Source organism: Heterodontus francisci, chromosome 7 (assembly GCF_036365525.1).
Source record: "Heterodontus francisci isolate sHetFra1 chromosome 7, sHetFra1.hap1, whole genome shotgun sequence".
Taxonomy (NCBI): Eukaryota; Metazoa; Chordata; class Chondrichthyes; order Heterodontiformes; family Heterodontidae; genus Heterodontus; species Heterodontus francisci.
In genome coordinates, this window is record NC_090377.1 from 59,033,373 (window position 1) to 59,052,886 (window position 19,514).

The 19,514-nt window shown below is 43.1% G+C and overlaps 1 protein-coding gene across 7 annotated transcripts in view; it reads left to right on the forward strand.

Annotated features, from left to right (window-relative positions):
* LOC137372007 (RNA-binding motif, single-stranded-interacting protein 1-like) overlaps positions 1-19,514 on the forward strand; it is a 511,784-nt gene that overhangs the window by 335,878 nt on the left and 156,392 nt on the right. For all 7 annotated transcript variants that reach the window (XM_068035256.1, XM_068035255.1, XM_068035254.1 and 4 more), the window contains one exon: positions 7,269-7,327. In XM_068035256.1, coding sequence (XP_067891357.1) covers positions 7,269-7,327 — 59 coding nt within the window. The remainder of the gene's footprint in view (positions 1-7,268; positions 7,328-19,514) is intronic.

Consider the following 19,514-nt stretch of genomic DNA (forward strand, 5'->3'; position numbering starts at 1 on the left):
GCTGTCTGCGGGTTGACTCCTGCATTTCCTATGTTACAACAGTGACTACACTTCAAAAAAGACTGTAAAGCGCTTTGGGACATCCTGAGGTTGTAAAAGGCACTATATAAATGCAAGCTGCTGTTTTTTCTCTTGCTTGCTTTCTTGCATCAACTGGCCCTTTGCTCTGGAGGGGCTTCACAGTGTCTTTGATCTATCTTCAGTGGTCTGCATCTAGGGATCCTTTAGGCTATTATAAATAGATTGTCAAACACTACTTATTCTCACTTTCATGTGTTTTGAACCACATGTCCAAGTCGCTGCAGTGATACAGCACTATGTGGAGCTCAATGTCTGAATTTTTAAGATAGTTGTAAGACATTGAATCTGAAGCACTTTGTTTTAGTGTCAGAAAACTGTCCAAAGTATCAAGGATAGTTAAGTATGCCCATCTCAGCTTATCTATTGCTGAACCCCTCCCTCATCCCTGCATTTGTTACTTCTAGACTTGACTATTCCAATGCTACCCTAATCAACCTCCTGCCTTGCACCGTCCCTAAACTTGAGCTGATCCAAAACTCTGCTGCCCATACCCTAACTTGCACCAAGTCCCGTTCAGCTGTCCATGCTTGCTGGCTGATAAAGCCTTGATTTTTAAAATTGATCATTCTTGTTTTCAAATCCTTCCATGGTCTTGCTCCCTCCCTGTCTCTAATTTCCTCCAGCCTACAGCCTTCCAACATCCCTGCATTTCTCCGGTTGTTTTATTTTTGGGTTATTTTTGCCTCTATTAGTTCTGTGTTGGAATAAATTCAAATTGAGATTTTCCATCTGATTCACATGGTCTGTCAGTACGGTTGTTCTAAATTGCAAGTGTGCCTCAAAGATTCAGTGGTGGTTGGTCACTTCTGTAAGTTGTCCTCATATCTTCATTCAGGAATGTGCCATATTGCTCAATATTTAATCGTACTACCTTGTGATCTTAATTGGATATCCTGTCTTTTGCATTTTGCTTCTCCATTCTTTCAGTTGGCGGGCAGGTAACACTTACTTCAGTGAGAAAAGGCCAGGTACAAATTAAGTCCCTTTTATTTTAAAGAGTAGCAGTGAAAATCACCACTTCATTTCAAACCCCTTCTTATGAATAAGAAACATACTATATCATACAGCTGAAACAGGTGAAAGCTTGTGTGGACTTGGTCAACACTAATCTTAGACACTTCCTAGGCATTTCTTGCGTTTCTTTCAGCAGACTATCCTGATTGGACCTTGAGCATGTTTTCTTCCCCTTTTTGTTACTGGTGACAACGGGAAGTTGGGGGAGGGGGTTGCTGCCCTTCTACTTGTTTCCCCTTCAGTGATTTGCCAGTAGGTCTTACAATAAAATCAGCGCCTCTGTCCACCTCTTCCGCCCCACCGCCAAGAATGAGTAGAATGATCTTGATAATAACAGCTGTAGATGTTTGTAGTAAGTCTGAAATGAGCTAAGAAACTGTCTTTTGTTCACAGTCATTGCGGGATTCATCTTTAATACCTGTCCAATTAACATATAAGCTCCTCTCTATCCTTAGCAGCTGCAACATATGTCCATAAAGCGAAGGTTAAACCAATGCAAACCTACCTTAATTTAAGATACACCATTTAAATGTAATTAATTTGTCAAAAACACAAAACATGACACAATGCCCTTATCAAATGTCATCTTGGTCTGTTGCCCAACTCCCCTGACACCTTCTCTTCCTCTGGGAACCTTGCCTTGTTCCACACTTCTCACCTCTCAAATCCTCATGCTCTAAGAATAGAGAATATGGGGTTAATGTAGGATTAGTATAAATGGGTGGTTGTTGGTCTGTACAGACTCGGTGGGCCGAAGGGCCTGTTTCAGTACTGTATCTCTTAAATATAAAATATAATATACTGTTCACCCAAGCCCACCCATTCACCACAATATTTCTGAAGCTATTGCTCTGCTCACTAACATCTTAACCTCTGCCTTCGATGCTCATGTGTCCAGCAAAACCTCTACTCTCTGCCACCCTGGTCATTCCCTTTGTACAGCCCCTATCTTCACTCCATAAATTTCAAGGTGTAGACTTGAAAGATATATGGCACACAACTATGTAGCTATTCATTGTCAGATCTGACAGGACCTGATCGAGCACTTTTGGACCCTGCCCTCCTCTGCAAAGATAATTCCTGGTTTCTCTTTACTACCAACTTTCACATGAAACCTCTGTTCCTTCCACCCTCCCATCCAACACATATAACAGTTCCTTTCATTTAAGATTGAGACCAATTATTCCGCTGTCTGTCGCATCTGTCACTTCCTCTTGCCCACAAAGCTACGGTTTGTCCATGTCCTGACCTACAACTCTCAGCTTTCTCTAGCCCTGGTAACGGTCTGACATTAAGCCAATCTGTTCACAGCCTTGCTGTTACATTTGACCCAAGATGAGCTTCCGACGTTATATTCTTGCCATCACTAAGATTGCCTGTTTCCACCTCTAACATCGCTAGACTTTGCTCTTGCCTTACCTCATCTGCTGCTGAAACCTTCATTTATGGCTTTGTTACCTCTAGACTTGACTATTCAGTGCACTCCTGGCTGGTCTCCCACCTTCTAATCTCCATAAACATGAGGTCATTCAAAACTTCTGCCCATGTCTTAACTCGCACCAAGTCCTGTTCCTCTGTCACCCCTGTGCTCACTGACCTACATTGCCTCCCAGTCAAGCAATGTCTTGATTTTAAAATTCTCATCCTTGTTTTCAGATCCCTCCATGGCCTCGCCCCAATTCTCCTCCAGCTCCATAACCTCCAAGATATCTGCACTCCTCTAATTCTTTCCTCTTATGCATCCTTGATTTTAATCGCTTTACCATTGGTGGCCACGCCTTCAGTTGCCTAGGCCCCTGAATACATTCTCTGTGCCTCCACAACTCCTTTTAAGGCACTCCTTAAAACTCTTTGACTAAGCTTTTGGTCATCTGTCCTAATATCATTTGTGGCTCATTGTCATACTTTGTTTTTATTGTGACTGCTGTCAAGTGTTTTGGGGCATTTATTATGTTTAAGGTACTACATAAATATAAGTTGTTGTTTCTCCCCTTATGCCTTCCTGCAATCTCAACTTGTCCATGAGGCCCACCTATTGCTATCTTGACCCTACTCCCACTAAACTGCCTATTGCTGAAATTTCCTTTATGGCCCCCATGCTAGCTGATATTGTAAATGATACTCTTTCCTTAGGTACTGACTCCCTCCCTTTCAAATCTGCCATCATCTCCCTTCTCAGAAAACTCACCCTTGACACTACTCTTTGCAGATTACTACCCCATTTTCAACCTCCTTTTCCTCTCAAGTTCTTCATCGTGTTTTCACTTCCAAATCCATGCTCATCATTCCTGCAACTCCATGTTTGAACCTCTCCAATCGGATACCTGCTCTTGCCACACTACTGAAACGGCTCTAAACAAAGTCACAAATTACATCCTCTGTAACTGTGGTAAACTACCTTTCCTCATCCTTCTAGACCTGTCTTCAGCCTTTGACACAGTTGATCACACCATTCTACTCCAATGTCTCTGTTCTGTTTTCTAGCTGAGTGGAATGCTCTTGACTCCACTCCTACCTTCAATTGTGCCAGGGAGTCACTTGCAATGACTTCCCTTCATCCCCGCACAAGATTCTTGAAGCAATCTTTTGGCCCTCTCCTAATCCTCATCTATATGTTACAGCTTGGCAACATAATCTGAAGACATCCGTCAGATTCCACATGTATGCTGATGACGTCCTGCCTTGACCCTCCATTGACTGTGCTGTCAGACTGTTTGATATCCAGTCCTAAATGAACTGCAATTTCGTCCAGTTAAACATTGGGTACAATGAAACCATTGTCTTTGGCCCCCAGCACAAACTCCATTCCCTCACCACTGTGTCCATCTCCTTCCCTGGCTACTGTCTCAGGCTAAGCCAGGCTGTTTCCAGCCTCGGCATCATGTTTGAGCCTGAGTTGAACATTCAACCACATATCCTCTTCATCACAGAGACCACTTGCTTCCATCTCTGCAACATCGCCTTTGCCCCTGCCTAAGCTTATCTTCTGATGAAACCTCGTCTGTGCTTTTGTTACCTCCAGACTTGACTATTCCAATGCACTCCTGTTTGGCCTCCCATCTTTCACACACTTTTTAAATTGAGCTCATTGCCCATCTTCTAACCCACACTTAGTTCCACTCACCCATAATCCCCTGTAATTGTTGACGTACATTGGCAATGCCTCAATTACAAAAAATTCTCACCCTCATGTTCAAAGCTTCACATGGCTTCCCTCCTCCAATCCTACAAACCTCTTAAGAACTACATTCCCAACTTTTTTGCCCCACCATTTGTTGTCTGAACCTTCAGCCCTGTAGGCCCTGAGCTCTAGAATTCCTTCCCGAAACCACCTCTTCACTCCACCTTTCCTCCTTTTTAAGACTCTCCTTAAAATTTCCTCTTTGGCTAATCTTTTAGTCACCTGACTTAATAGTTCCATTTTTGGCTGGATTTCATTTTTTCTGCCTTTATGCTTTTGTGAAGCCCCTTGGGATCATTCTCTTTGTTAAAAGTTCCACCTCCTTTTAAAATGTTACTTCAAATCTATGTCTTTGACCAAGACTCTTGACACTCGCACTGAAAGTGTGATGATACAACAATCCTGGACTAACTCTGAAGAGTTATGAAAAACGGACTTTGTCTTTTTTTTTTTAAAAAAAAGAACCTTTATTTTTAAAAGTGAACAATGGCCCAAAATGGCCATGGAAGAAAAGGGGATTGGCCGTTTGTGTATTCAAATAGTCTGACAAAGGACAAATTTTCAAAGCCAAAAAATGTTAATGGAACCCTATCTTATACCTATCCTAAAACATTCTAGAATCGAATGTCATAGTTTAGAGATACAGCACTGAAACAGGCCGTTCGGCCCACCGAGTCTGTGCCGACCATCAACCACCCATTTATACTAATCCTACACTAATCCCATATTCCTACCACATCCCCACCTGTCCCTATATTTCCCTACCACCTACCTATACTAGGGGCAATTTATAATGGCCAATTAACCTATCAACCTGCAAGTCTTTGGCATGTGGGAGGAAACCGGAGCACCCGGAGAAAACCCACGCAGACACAGGGAGAACTTGCAAACTCCACACAGGCAGTACCCAGAATTGAACCCGGGTCCCTGGAGCTATGAGGCTGCGGTGCTAACCACTGCGCCACTGTGCCGCCCCTCATCTTCTGAAGCAAAGGAGATGTGAAGTAGCCACGCCCTGGGTTATTGTGCAATCACCATGGGAATAGATGAGCATGTTTCCTACCAGGAGGTGAGAGGTGATGTAGTTGTACCTTTTTTAAAAAAAAAAAGACAGCCAGAGAGAGAGAGACACACACACTGACCCAGAAGGTGAAGCTACTTGTAACAGCTGGAGTTCCAGCCAAGTTCAGTGCCCTACTGAAAAAAATCCAATATCTACAGTGTACAGCAGTGAGAGCTAGAAGTAACCCATCATCTTCAACAGAACCTTCAATCAAGAAAGAAATGTACAATCATCTCGGGCCTGCATCCATCTTGAACTTGATTCTCAAGAGAATTCAACAGTTTTACAGTAACCTTTTCCCCCACTTAAATCACTTTCCTCTTTCCTTGTTCAATGACATTCAGTTTCCGTCCCACCAAAGCCACTCTGCTCCAGACCTCATTATAGCCTTGGTCCAAACATGGTCAAAAGAGAGAAATTCAAGAGGTGAAGTGAAAGTGACTGTCCTTGACATCAAGGTAGAATTTGACCAAGTGTGGCATTGAGGAGCCCGAGCAAAATTGAAGCCAATGGGAAATGGGGAGCAAACTCTGCACTGGTTGGAGTCATACCTAGCGCAAAGGAAGATTGTTGTGGTTGTTGGAGGTCAATCAGCTAAGCTCCAGGACATCACTGCAGGAGTTCCTTAAGGTAGTGTCCCAGGGCCAACCACCTTCAGCTGCTTCATCAATGAATTTCCATCCATCATAAAGTCAAAAGTGGGGATGTTCGCTGATGGTTGCGCAGTATTTAGTACCATTCGCGATTCCTCAGATACTGAAGCACTCCATTCCTACATGCAGCAAGACCTGGACAACATTCAGGCTTGGGCTGATGAGTGGCAAGTAACATTGGCACCACACAAGTGCTAGGGAATGACTATCTCCAACAAGAGAGAATCTAACCATCTCCCCTTTGACATTCAATGGCATTACCATCCCTGAATTTCCCCATCAACATCTTGGGGGGAGGGGGGGTGCGGTTGCCATAGACCAGAAACTGAACTGGAGTAGCCATATAAATACTGTGGCTACAAGAGCAGATCAGAGGCTGGGAATTCTGCAGCAAGTAACTCTCCTCCTGAATCCCCAAAGCCTGTCCACCATCTACAAGGCACAAGTCAGGAGTGTGATTGAATGCGCTGCACTTGCCTGGATGAGTGCAGCTCGAACAACACTCAAGAAGCTCAACATGATCCAAGACAAAGCAGCCTACTTGATAGGCACCCCATCCACCATCTTAAACATTCACTCCCTTCACCACTGACGCACAGTGGCAGTAATGTGTACCTTTATACAAGATGCACTGTAGCAACTTGCCAAATTTCCTTCGACAGCACCTTCCAAACCCATGACCCCTACCACCTAGAAGGATAAGGGCAGCAGATGCATGGGAACATCACCATCTGCAGTTTTCCCTCCAAGCCACTCACCATCCTGACATAGAACTATATTGCTGTTCTTTCACTGTCGCTGAGTCAAAGCCTGGAACTCGCTCCCTAACAGCAGTGTGGATGTATCTACACCAGATGGATTGCAGCGGTTCAAGAAGGTGGCTCACCACCACCTTCTCCAGGGCAATTAGGGATGGACAACAAATGCTGGCGTTGCCAGTGATGCTCACATCCTTTGATAAGATTGGAAGGGTACTGAGTTCGGATTATCAGCCATGATCGTATTGAATGGTGGTGCAGGCTTGAAGGGCCAAATGGCCTACTCCTCTTTTTTTCTATGTTTCTATATCATTTGGTGGCGGTGGTGGGGAAAGGAGATGTAACAGAAATTTAGCTCAGTTGGATTTCCTACCTGCTTGCTACCAGTACTGTTGGTTTTTGCAGGCCTAAACATTGCAGAATATTTAAAATTGGCAGATTTTCATCATATTCAGAGATTTGATATGATAGGCAACAGTGATTCTTTTTAATGTCCCTAATTTTTTTTTATCTTATAGGTATGGCAAAATAGTATCAACAAAGGCCATTCTGGACAAGACAACTAATAAATGCAAAGGTACATTTTTGCTAAATGCTGCATTGACTTCTTGGCGAGGGTAACTCATTGTGCTAACTCCTTTCTACCTGTTCAAATGTTTATCTTAATATAAAATGTTAAATGATACTATAAACTGCTGTCTTTGGTTTTTGATTATGGATTGCTCGAATTTGAAGTGTTCAGCTGTTAATATTGCATTTTTATCTCCACGTATCTATTCTCATTTGGTCTGCACAGTTTCAGAAGGAAATATAACTGCATATTTGCCAGGTTTTAAATAGCTCCCAGCTAAAATATGCTTTATCGAGAGTAGTGGGTTATAAAATATTGATCCATCAATGATCTTGGAGAGCATTATATTGCCAGCAAGCATTTTGTGTAACATGCCCACTAGAATTGTTTTCTTGGGTATTTTGAAAGCTGCAGAAATGGTTGCTACCCTGTAGACTGTCCAGGGACAGGAAATTATGCTATCACCCCTGGGGAGGAATATGTAATATTACCAACTGAATGGCCGAGAAATGTAATTGCACAGCGCCTGTTTTATGGGTGCTGAACAGTCTCCTAAGCATGAGAGAAGAGGAGGAAGGCACTCTGCAAACGATTATATCCACAGTGAGTATTTGGGGTGCACTTTATGTTACCTTTACTTGGGAGCCATGTCTGGGGCGCATTCACTTCACAAAGGTGGCTGTCAGTGAGTGATATGAGCAGAGAAGTGTGAAGTGATATATTTTTGGGAGGAAGAAGGGAGGCTGTTCAAAATAAAGGATGCAATTCTAAAGGGGGTGCAGGAGATGAGGGACCTGGTGGTATATGTACACAATTTGTTGAAGGTGGCGGGGAAGGTTGAGAAAGCAGTTAATAAGGTGTAAGGGATCTTGGGCTTTATAAATAGAAGCATAGAGTATAAAGCAAGGAGGTCATGATGAACCTTTATAAAACACTGATTCAGCCTCAACTGCAGTATTGTGTCCAATTCTGGGCACCACACTTTAGGAAGGATGTGAAGCCATTGGAAAAGGTGCAGAAAAGGTTTACAAGAATGGTTCCAGGGATGAGGGACTTCAGTTACGTGGATAGGTTAGAGAAGCTGGGACTGTACTCCTTTAAAGAAGAGGAGGTTGAGAGGAGATTTGACTAAGGTGTTCAAAATTGTGAGGAGTCTGGACAGAGTAGTTGGGGAGAAACTGTTCCCATTGGTGGAAGGGCCGAGAACCAGAGGACACTGATTTAAGGGGAATGACAAAAGAACCAAAGGCAACATTCTGTAAAACCTTTTTATATAGCAACTGGTTAGGATCTGGAATACACTGCATGAGTGTATGGTGGAAGCAGAATCAATTGTGGTTTTCAAAAACTTATTGAATAATTATCTAGTGAGAAATATTTACAGGACTACGGGGAGAAGGTGGTAAAGAGGGAATTGCTGTGTTGCTCTTGAAGAGAGCCAACATGAACACAATGGGCCGAATGGCGTCCTATGTTGTAACCATTCTATGATTCTGTGACCTGCTGTAGTCACCACTTGAGCCTTGCCCCAAGGCAGGATTGTACTGTCTGCGGGTGTCAAGGTTAGGGTTGCCCTGGACTCCTTTTAGACTGCAGCAGGTGACATCAGCAACATTTCGCCTTTTGCAATCCAGCAGTCTATCTGGAACGTCATCAAGGCTCTCTACACCAGGAGGAACACCTACATCTCCTTCCTCATGGACAGAGCAAAGCAGGACAAGAGAAGATTAGAATTTGCTCACATGGCAATCTTCCTCGGTGTAAGGTGACATCTATCACCAGCCTACCATCTTTATCAATCATGAAGTATTCCACCCCCTCAACGTTTGCTGTTTTGTGACCACAGGCAAGCACATCATGCATGTCAGTGTCCCATATCCTGGCAACACTCGTCCTTTCTGTGCCAGTCCTCTGCACATATATTCCAATTCAGTCATCAATTTGCAGGCTGGCTCATTGCTGAGAAGGGATATTCGCTCAGGGCATAGCTCATGGCTCCTTTCAGGAACCTGGGCACAGTTTCAGAACCAGCCGATAATGAAAGCCATGCCACCACCTGAAACATCGAGCAAACAATTGGCATGCTCAGACACTTCTGCCAACTAGATTGTTCTGGAGGAGCGTCGCACTAAAACACTAGAGTTTTCCAGGTTTGTGGTGGCCCATTGCATTCTCCACAAACTTGTCGTCATGAGGTACCATCTGTTAAAGGATGGGTGTTTTTAATTATAAGTTAATCAGTTGTCGGGAAAATACTGGAATCTATTATTCAGTTAGAAAATGATAATATGATCAGACAGATCAGACAGACAGACATGATTTTATGAAAGGGAAATCATGTTTGACATTTATTAGAATTTTTTTAGGATATAACTAGTGGAGTAGATGAAGGGGAACCAGTAGATGTAGTATACTTGGATTTCCAAACAGTATTCAATATGGTGCCGCACAAAAGGTTACTATGTGAGATAAGGGTTCATGGAGTTGGGGGTAATATATTAGCAGGGATGGAGGATTGGTTAACTGACAGGAAGGAGAGAGTGGGGATAAACAAGGCATTTTCAAGTTGGCAGGCTGTAACTGGTGGAGTGTTGGGGCCTCCGATTTTACAATCTGTTAATGACTTAGACGAAGAGACCAAAAATAATGTATCCCAGTTTGTGATGATACAAAGCTAGGTGGACATGTAAGGTGGGAATGTAAGCTGTGAGGAGGACACAAAAGGTGTAGACAGGCTAAGTGAGTGGGTAACAAGGTGGTAAATGGAGTGTTATGTGGGGAAGTGTGAGGTTATTCGCTTTGGCAGTAAGAATAGAAAAGCAGAATATTTTTTAAATGGTGTGAAACTTTTAAATGTTTAATTTCAGGGACACTATGGTGTATTTGTATGAAGAAGGCAAGGTGAGCGTGCAGGTACAGCAAGCAATTATGAAAGCAAATGGCATGTTGGTCTTTATTACAAGTGGATTAGAGTACGGAAATAAGGAAGTCTTGCTACAACTATACAGGGCTTTGAGATCACACCTGGAGTACTATGTGCAGTTTGATCTCTGTACCTAAGGAAGGATATACTTCCCATGGAAGTGGTACAGGAAAGGTTCACTAGATTGGTTCCTGGGATGTGAGGATTGTCCTATGATAGACTCAGTAAATTGGACCAATACTGTCCGGAGATTAGAAGATTGAGATGTGATCTTACTGAAATATATAAGATTCTGAAGGGGCTTGGCAGAATAGATAGAGAGGTTGTTAGTCTTGGCTGGGGAATCTAGAACATGGGGCTAATCGTTTAGGACTGAGCTGAGGAGCGATCTCTTCACTGAGGGTTGTGAATCTTTGGAATTGTCTATCCAAGAGGGTTGTGGATGTTCCATCATTGAGTATATTTAAGGCTTAGATAGATGAGAGATATTTTTGGGGTCTCATGGAATCGAGGGATATGCCGAGCAAGCGGGAAAGTGGAGTTGAGGCAGAAGATCCACCATCAAATAGCGGAACAGGTTCAAGGGGCCATATGGTCTACTCTTGCTCCTATTTCTTATGATCTTAATCCTCAAGTAGGCCCTGAGTCGGGATGGTGGGCATGCCTACCAGTGGCTCACTTTAGTGTTGTAGAGCAAGAAACATGCTCAGATTGTAACCAGTTGCAGGGAAGAGTCCATAAACAGGTGTTTGGCCCTTGGTTAGCATAAGCAAGAGGCCTTATGCCTGTTTAGGGAAGCTGCCAGTGACATCTATATATTACCCAAACAAATAATGGCATCAGTTTATTAGAAATATGACTTGAAAATTCTTCAGAACAACACAGATTATGGGGCAGTATGATGGTGTTTAAAATTATGAAAGAATTGGAGAGCAAGTGGTATGTTGACCTTTTATTGCAAGAGGATTTGAGTTAAGAAGTGTTGCCGCAATTGTATAGAGCCTTCGTGAGAGTGCACCTGGAGTATTGTGTACAGTTTTAGTCTCTACCTAGAGAAAGATATATTTGCCATAGAGGAAGTGCGATGAAGGTCCACCAGACTAATTCCTGGGATGGTGGGATTGTCCTATGAGGAGCGATTGAAGAGACTGGGCCCATATTCTCTGGCATTTAGAAGAATGGGAGGTGATCTCATTGACCCATACAAAATTCTTACAGGGCTCGACAAGGTTGATACAGGAAGGATGTTTCCCCTGACTGGGTGGTCCAGAACCAGGAGACACAGTCTCAGAATAAGAGGTAGGCCATTTAGGACTGAGATGAGGTGGAATTTCTTCACTCGGGTGGTGAATCTTTGGAATTCTCTACCCCAGAGGGCTTTGGAGGCTCAGTCATTGAATATGTTCAAGAGAGAGATTGATAGATTTCTAGATATTAAAGGTATCAAGGGATATGGGGATAGTGCGGGAAAATGGCATTAAGGTCGAAGGTGAGCCATGATCTGGTTGAATGGCGGAGCAGGCCCGAGGGGCTGAATGGCCTACTCCTGTTCCTATGGTAGGTAGAAAAAAAAGCTTGAGTGTGGGGCTATGGATACAAGATTAAGTGTGAGATTTAGAACAGCGATCACCTATACAGTTAGTTTGGAAGCTGTGGATTTAACTTCCAGGGTTAGTAGTTGATGCAGAAACTGTCAACTATCATGAATAGATCGGATAGGTGAGTTAAGGAAAAGGGGATGAAGGGATAAAAGGGGCAGTGTGAGTAAATGTGATTAGAATCTTTTGCTCGCATGGAGAGTGAATGCGAACGTGGACAATTTTGGGTGAATAGAAAATTGTTAGAGGACTGGGAAGGGCAAACAGCATTCGAATAAAGAATAGGTCAGAAATAAGAGGGATCAGATGGAGGGTTTGGGGAGCAATACAAAGCAGACTAAGGAGTTTAGAGTGCACATGTGGAAATGTCTTGAGCATGATAAATAAGGTTGGTGAGTTTGACACACAAGTAGCCACATGAGACTATAATACATTGTTTATAAAGGAGATCTGAACGAAACAAGGGTAAGAAATGGGCACCTAATATTTCTGGCTACAATGTATTGAGGATAGATGAGCAATGAAAAAAATGGTGCAGATGTCCGTATTAATCAAAGATTGTTTTACTGCTGACGCTAAAAAAAAAATCTACCTTTTTAAAAAAAAAACTAAGCACTGAAAACAGGAGCCAATAAGCTAAATACTCAAACAAACTTGATTCTAACCATCAAATACTTACCATATCAGCTTCCATCCTCCACACTGGTTGTGTTTAGTTTCTCTGCTGGTTGTTTTGTGATGCTTTCACCGCACCTGTGCTGTATTTACGCCCTTCAGGCCTCCCGGGATAGTCTGTGTTGCTCTGTTATGCTCCACAAGCCCCACTGCGATGCTCTTTTATGTTTGTTTAGAATTGAGGAACAATCGAGGAGTCATTGTGATGCTGGGTGTATACTATACACCACCAAATAGTGGGATTTATATAGAGGAGCAAATTGCAGAAAGATGCAAGAATTATAGAGTAGTGCTAATGGGGAACTTCAGTTATCCTAATGTAGGTTGTGGACCTAAGTATAAAGGGCACTGAGCAGGAGGATTTCCTGAAATGTATACAAAAGGACTTTCTCGATCAGTGTATTTTCCAGCCCAGTGGGAAAGGCAGCAGTACTGGATCTAATTGTGGGGAATGAAGTGAGGCAAGTGGAGCATGTTTCAGTGGGAGAGTATTTGTAATCTCAAATTTGTCATCACAATATCAGTAGTATGGAAAATGTGGAAATCCACATTGATGTCTAAAGATATAGAATTTAAAATGAAACTGGAAAATAAGGTTCATGACAAATAATGTGATTAGAATTCAGTAGAGAATCCAGCTGAATGCAAAACGTACAGGGGAAAACTGAAAGGAAATAAGAGGGGAAGAGCAAAAGAGAATAGGTTAGCAACTAACATAAAAGGGAACAAAAAATATTTTCCGAACATATAAATTGTAAAAGGGAATTAAAAGGCAGGGTAATACTGATGAGGGATCAACAAGGCAATCTTTTGGTGGAGACAGAGGGCAGGCTGAGATACTAAATGTATATTTTGCATCTGTCTTCACTAGAGAAGAGGATACTGCCAATGTAGCAGTAAAGGAGGAGGTAGTAGTGATATTGGATAGGATAAAAATAGATAAGGAGGACATTACTGAAAAGATTGGCAGTACTTAAAGTAGAAAAGTCAACCAGTCCAGATGGGTTGCATCCTTGATTACGGAAAGAAGTAAGGGTGGAAATTGCATTGGTGCTGACCACAGTCTTCCAATCCCCTTCAGGTATGGAGGATTGGATGATTGCAAATGTTGCACCTTGTTGAGAAATGGGATAAACCCAGTAAGTACAAGCCAGATTGCCAGTATTCAGTTCCATTCACAACTCCAAGTCATGAAGCAGTCTGTTTCCGCATGGAGCAATATCTAGACAGCGTTCAGGTTGGGCTGATAAATGGCAAGTAACATTCATGTCACACAAGTGCCAGGCAATGACCATCTCAACAATGAAAAGCTAACTCTCCCCTTCAATGGCATTGCCATCACTGAATTTCCCTCATCAACATCCTGGGGGGTTAGCATTGACCAGAAACTTAACTGGATCAGCCATATAAATACTGTGGCTATAAGAGCAGGTCAGAGGCTGTCAATTCTGCAATGAGTAACCCACCTCCTGACTCCCCATGGCCTTTCCACCATCTACAAGGTCAAAGTCAGGAGTGTGATGGAATATTCTCTACTTGCCTTGATGAGTGCAGCTCCAACAACGCTCAAGAAGCTCAACACTATCCAGGACAATGCAGCCTGCTTCATCAGCACCCAATCCACCACCTTCAACATTCACTCCCTCCACCACTAGCGCACAGTGGCAGCAGTGTGTACCATGTGCAAGATGCACTGTTGCAACTTCCCAAGCCTCCTTCAACAGCACCTTCCAAACCTGTGACCTCTATCCTAGAAAGACAAGGGCACCACCACCTGCTATTTCCCCTCCAAGCCATTCACCATCCTGACTTGGAATTATATTGCTGTTTCTTCACTGTCGCTGGGTCAAAAACCTGGAACTCCCTCCCTAACGCTGTGGGTGTACCTATGCCACATGGGCTGTAGTGGTTCACGAAGGCAGCTCATCACCACCTTCTCGAGGGCAATCAGAGATGGGCAATAAATGCTGGCTTTTGACGTGCAAATCTCATGAACAAATTTAAAAAAAAAGTCAGTCTAACAGTGTTTGGGAACTTTTACAGACAATCTAAAATTAATTGGCACTTGGAAAAGTATGGGCTAAAAGGATGGATTTGTTTAAAGGCAAATCGTGTTTGACAAGTTCTTTGAAGTGATTGAGTGTGTTGATGAGGGTAGTGCAGTTGATGTAATATGGACTTTCAAAAGGCATTTTGGGGGACTTCAATTGTCCAAATATCGATTGGGATAATAGAGTAAAGGGAAGGGAGGAGGAATTTCTGAAATGTGTTATGGAGAGTTTCTTTGACAAGTATGTTCTTGGTTCATAGAAACATAGAAAATAGGAGCAGGAGTAGGCTATTCGGCCCTTCGAGCCTGCACCGCCATTCAATACGATCATGGCTGATTGTCCAAACTCAGTACCCTGTTCCCGCTTTTTCCCCGTATCCCTTGATTCCTTTAGCCCCAAGAACTACATCTAACTCTCGAATATATTTAATGATTTGGCCTCAACTGCTTTCTGTGGTAGAGAATTCCATAGGTTTACCACTCTCTGGGTGAAGAAATCCCTTCTCATCTCAGTCCTAAATGGCTTACCCCTTATCCTTAGACGGTGACCCCTGGTCCTGGACTGTCCCGCCATCGGGACCATCCTTCCTGCATCTATTCTGTCCAGTCCTGTTAGAATTTTGTAGGTTTCTATGAGATCCCCTCTCATTCTTCTAAACTCGAGCAAATACAAGTCTCATCCACCCAATCTCTCTCAATAGGTCAGTCCTTCCATCCCAGGAATCAGTCTGGTGAACCTTCGCTGCACTCCCTCCATAGCAAGAAAATCCTTCCTCAGATAAGGAGACCAAAACTGCACACAATACTCCAAATGTGGTCTCACCAAGGCCTTGTAGAATTGCAGCCAGACGTCCTTGCTCCTGTCCTCGAATCCTCTCTTAACTGTCTGCTGCATCTGCTTACTTTGTGACAGGTGCACAAAGACACCCAGGTCTTGCTGCGCCTCCCCCTTTCCCAATGTATCGCCGTTCAGATAATCTGCCTTTCTGTTTTTGCCACCAAAGTGGATAACCTCAACTAGGTTCAACTAGGAAAGAGGCATTGCTGGATTTGGTGCTGGGAATGAGCTGGCCAGGAGAGAAGACTTGGGTAAAAGAGATCATTGTATCATAAGGTTTAGATTAGTAAAGGAGAAGAGCAAGGAATAATCTAAAGCAGAACTTCTAAACTGGTAGGTGACTAATTTCAATGGGATGAGAGGGGATCTAGCCAGGGTAAAATGGAAGCAAAGATTGACGGGAAAAACTGTAATGGAACAATGGGTGATCTTTAAGGAGGAGATGTTTCAGGTAGAAGCTAGGTATATTCCAAGAAGAGGGAAAGGCAGGGGAAACAAAGCCAGGGATCCTTGAATAACAAGGGAGATGGTGAATACAATGAAACAAAAAATGAGCGAGTATGATGCATGTCAGGCGAAATCTTCAAGCGAGAACCAAGCCAAATACAGTATGTTGAGAGGGAAAGAGAAAAGACTGTCAGTGTATGAGAATAGAAAGGTAGTGAACCCAAAAATCATCATTTAGCAGAGTAAATAGTAAGCAGGTGGTAAGAAAGAGGCAGGATAGGGCCAATTAGGGACAAAGAAGGTCATATATGCTAAGATACACCGGGCAAGGCAAGAATACTTAATGAGTACTTTGTATTGGTGTTTACTAAGGGAGAGGATGCTGACAGACTATCAGTAGAAGCAGAGATGGTTGCTGTAATGACATGAAAATTGGTAGGCAGGATTTACTGGAAAGGCTGTCTATGCTTAGAGTGGATAAGTCACCTAGTCCTGATGGCTTGCATCCCAGGTTGTAAGGGAAGTGGGGGTGGAAATAGAAGGGCTTGCCATAATCTTCCAATCTTCCTTGGATATGAGGGAGGTGCCAGAGAATTAGAATGGCAAAAGCGACACCCTTATTCAAGAAGAGGTGTAAGAACATTCCTAGTAACTACAGGCTGGTCAGTTTGGGTAAGGTTTTCAAGACGATCAGGAAAAAAAAAAATCAACAGGCGTTTGGAGAGGTTTGAGTTGAGGAGAGCCAGCACGGAATTGTAAAAGGAAGATGGTGCTTGACTAATCTAAGTGATTTGTTTTTTGATTTAAGTAACAAAGTTGATGACAGATATAAAATGGATGTTGTCTGTATGGATTTTAACAAAGCGTTTGACGAAGTACCACCTAAAAGGCTGGATGACGGAATTGAGGCTCATGGAATAGGAGGATCAGTGCCAGCTTGAATTAAAATTGTCTTAAGGACAGAAAACAGTGAGTCATGATAAATGCTTGTTTTTTCTGACTGGTGGATGGCAGACGGTGGTGTTCCCCAATTATCTGCTGGGACCACTGCTTTTTTGATATATATACTTAGATATTGGAATACAGAGTAAAATTTCAAAACTTTCCAATGTTACCAAAGTTGGAGGTGTGGCAGTTAGGCAGTGATACCAACTGAGTGCAACAGGACATTAATAGGCTGGCAGAAGAGGCAGACCAAGTGGCTGATAGAATTTAATAGAGATGTGTGATGCATTTTGGCAGAAGGGATAGGGAGAGGAAATATGGACTAAATGGTACAGTTTTCAAGTGTGTGCAGGGACAGAATGACCTAGGTGTTTCTGTGTATAAATCTTTGAAGGTGGCAGGACATAATTGAGAGAGTAGTTAACAAAGCATATGGGATCTTGGACTTCATAAATACAGGTATTGAGTACAAAAGCAAGGAAGTTATGCTGAAATACTATAAAATTCTGATCAGTCCCCAACTAGAGTATTGGGTTCTGGTTACAGTTCTGGTCACCACACTTAGGAAGGATTTGAGGGTCCTTGAGACGAGGATGGTTCCACGGTTGAGGGATTTTAACTAAAAGGTTAGCTTGGCAAAGCTGGGGTGGTTCTCCTTGGAGCAATGGAGATTGAGGGGAGATTTGGTAGAGACATACAAGGTTATGACAGATTGAGATAAGGTAGACAAAGATGAACTGTTCCCATTAGTTGAGGTTGGAAAGACTAGGACACACTTTTATGGTTTTGGACAAGAGATGCAGGGAGAAGCAAGGAACAACTTTTTTACGCAGTGAGTTGTAATGACCTGGAACTCTCTGCCTATAAGGGTGGTGGAAGCGGTAACTATTAATGTTTTCAAAAGGAAATGGGTTGGGCACTTGAAGGAAATAAACTTGCAGGGCTATGGGGATAGAGTGGGGGAATGGCACTAACTGGATTGCTGTGCAAAGAGCCAGCATGGACTCAGTGTACTGAATGGCCTCCTTCTGTGCCATATGATTCTAATGTCCCTTTCAACTGCCCAGCTTCCTTTCCTAAAACTAAATCCAGAAGGGCCTGTTCTGCTGGCAAAAAAAAAAGTTCTCTTGATTGCATTTGAAGAATTCTGTGCTATCCTATACCTTTTACACTGATTTTTATCCCAGTTAAAATCCATTATAATCACTGCCCTTTTGTTGGTGTATTTCTCACTAATTTGCCTGTGTATTTGCTCCTGTATCTCCTTCTGACTGTTTGGAGGTGTATAATATATTCCCAGCAGTGTGATTTGCCCCCTTTTTTTGTTTCTCAGTTCAGTTCAACCCATATGGCCTTGTTTGATGGTCCTTGTAGCATGTCTGGTTTCTTAGCTATGATTGTTTCTTTAACCAAATTGCAACCCACCACTCTTTTTATTTTAATCCCTCTATCCCATCTGAAATCTTGTAACCAGGAATGTTGAGCTGCCATTCCTGCCCTCCTTCAAGCTGTGTTTCAGTAATAGCAATAATATACTTCCAAGTGTCCTCAGCTCATCGGTCTTATTCACTAGACTCCATACAGTGAAGTATATATAACATTAAGCACTGGCAAACTCTTTTCTCTATTTTCTGGCCTTTGTTTTCTTTGCCCACCATACTTGCTTACTCATTTCCTGTCTTCCATTTTCCGCTTTGCTTCTCTCCTTTCTGAATCTAAGCTCAGGATCCCATCCCCTTGCCAAGCTAGTTTAAACCCTCCAACAGGACTAGCAAACCTCCGCAGCACAATATTGGCCTGTTGAGGTGCAATCTATCCAGCTTATACAGATCCCATCTCCCCCAGGAATCTTAAGCCCTCCCTCCTGCAACATTTTTTCCAGCCATAAGTTCATTTGCAGTATCTGCCTATTTTTATACTCACCAGCACGCCACCAGGAATAATCCAGAGATTATTGCCTTTTGAGGTCCTACATTATTTTATTTTTCTAGCTCCCTAAAATCTGCCTGCAGGACCTCATCCCACTTCCTGCCTATGTCCATTGGTACCAATGACAATGATTTCCGGCTGTTCACCTTTCTTTGTCTGTCTTTAGTAGACTGTAGCAGACTCGCCAACTTTAAGGGCATTTAAGTGGTCATTGGATAGACATATGGATGAAAATGGAATAGTGTAGGTCAGATGGTTTCAAAGGTCGGCGCAACATCGAGGGCCGAAGGGCCTGTACTGCACTGTAATGTTCTAATGTTCTTTGTGCCCCCCGACCGCAGAGTGTTCTTCAGCTGCTCAGTGACATCCTTGGTACCAGGGAGCCAACATACCATCCTGGAGTCACATCTTAGGCCGCAGAAATGCATGTATGTCTGTTCCCCTAACTATAAAATCCCCTATCACTATTGTTTTTCTGACCTTCCCCTGCCCCCATAAAGCTGAGTCACTGAGGGTAATGTGGACATGGCTCTTGCTGTACTCCTTAGAGGAACCATTGCCCTTACCACTACTAAAAGCTGAATGTTGATTAGTGAGAAAGATGCACTCGGAACTCCTGCACTACCTGCCTGATCCTTGTCTGTCTGGCAGTCACCCATTCCCTCTCTGCCTGTGTGCCCTTAAGCTGTGGAGTCACGAACTCCTGAAACTTTCCTTCCGGAAGAGCAGCAGAGAGGAGCCGACCTGTGGGAAGAACACGCAGCAGGGAGCCGATAAATACAGCCCGA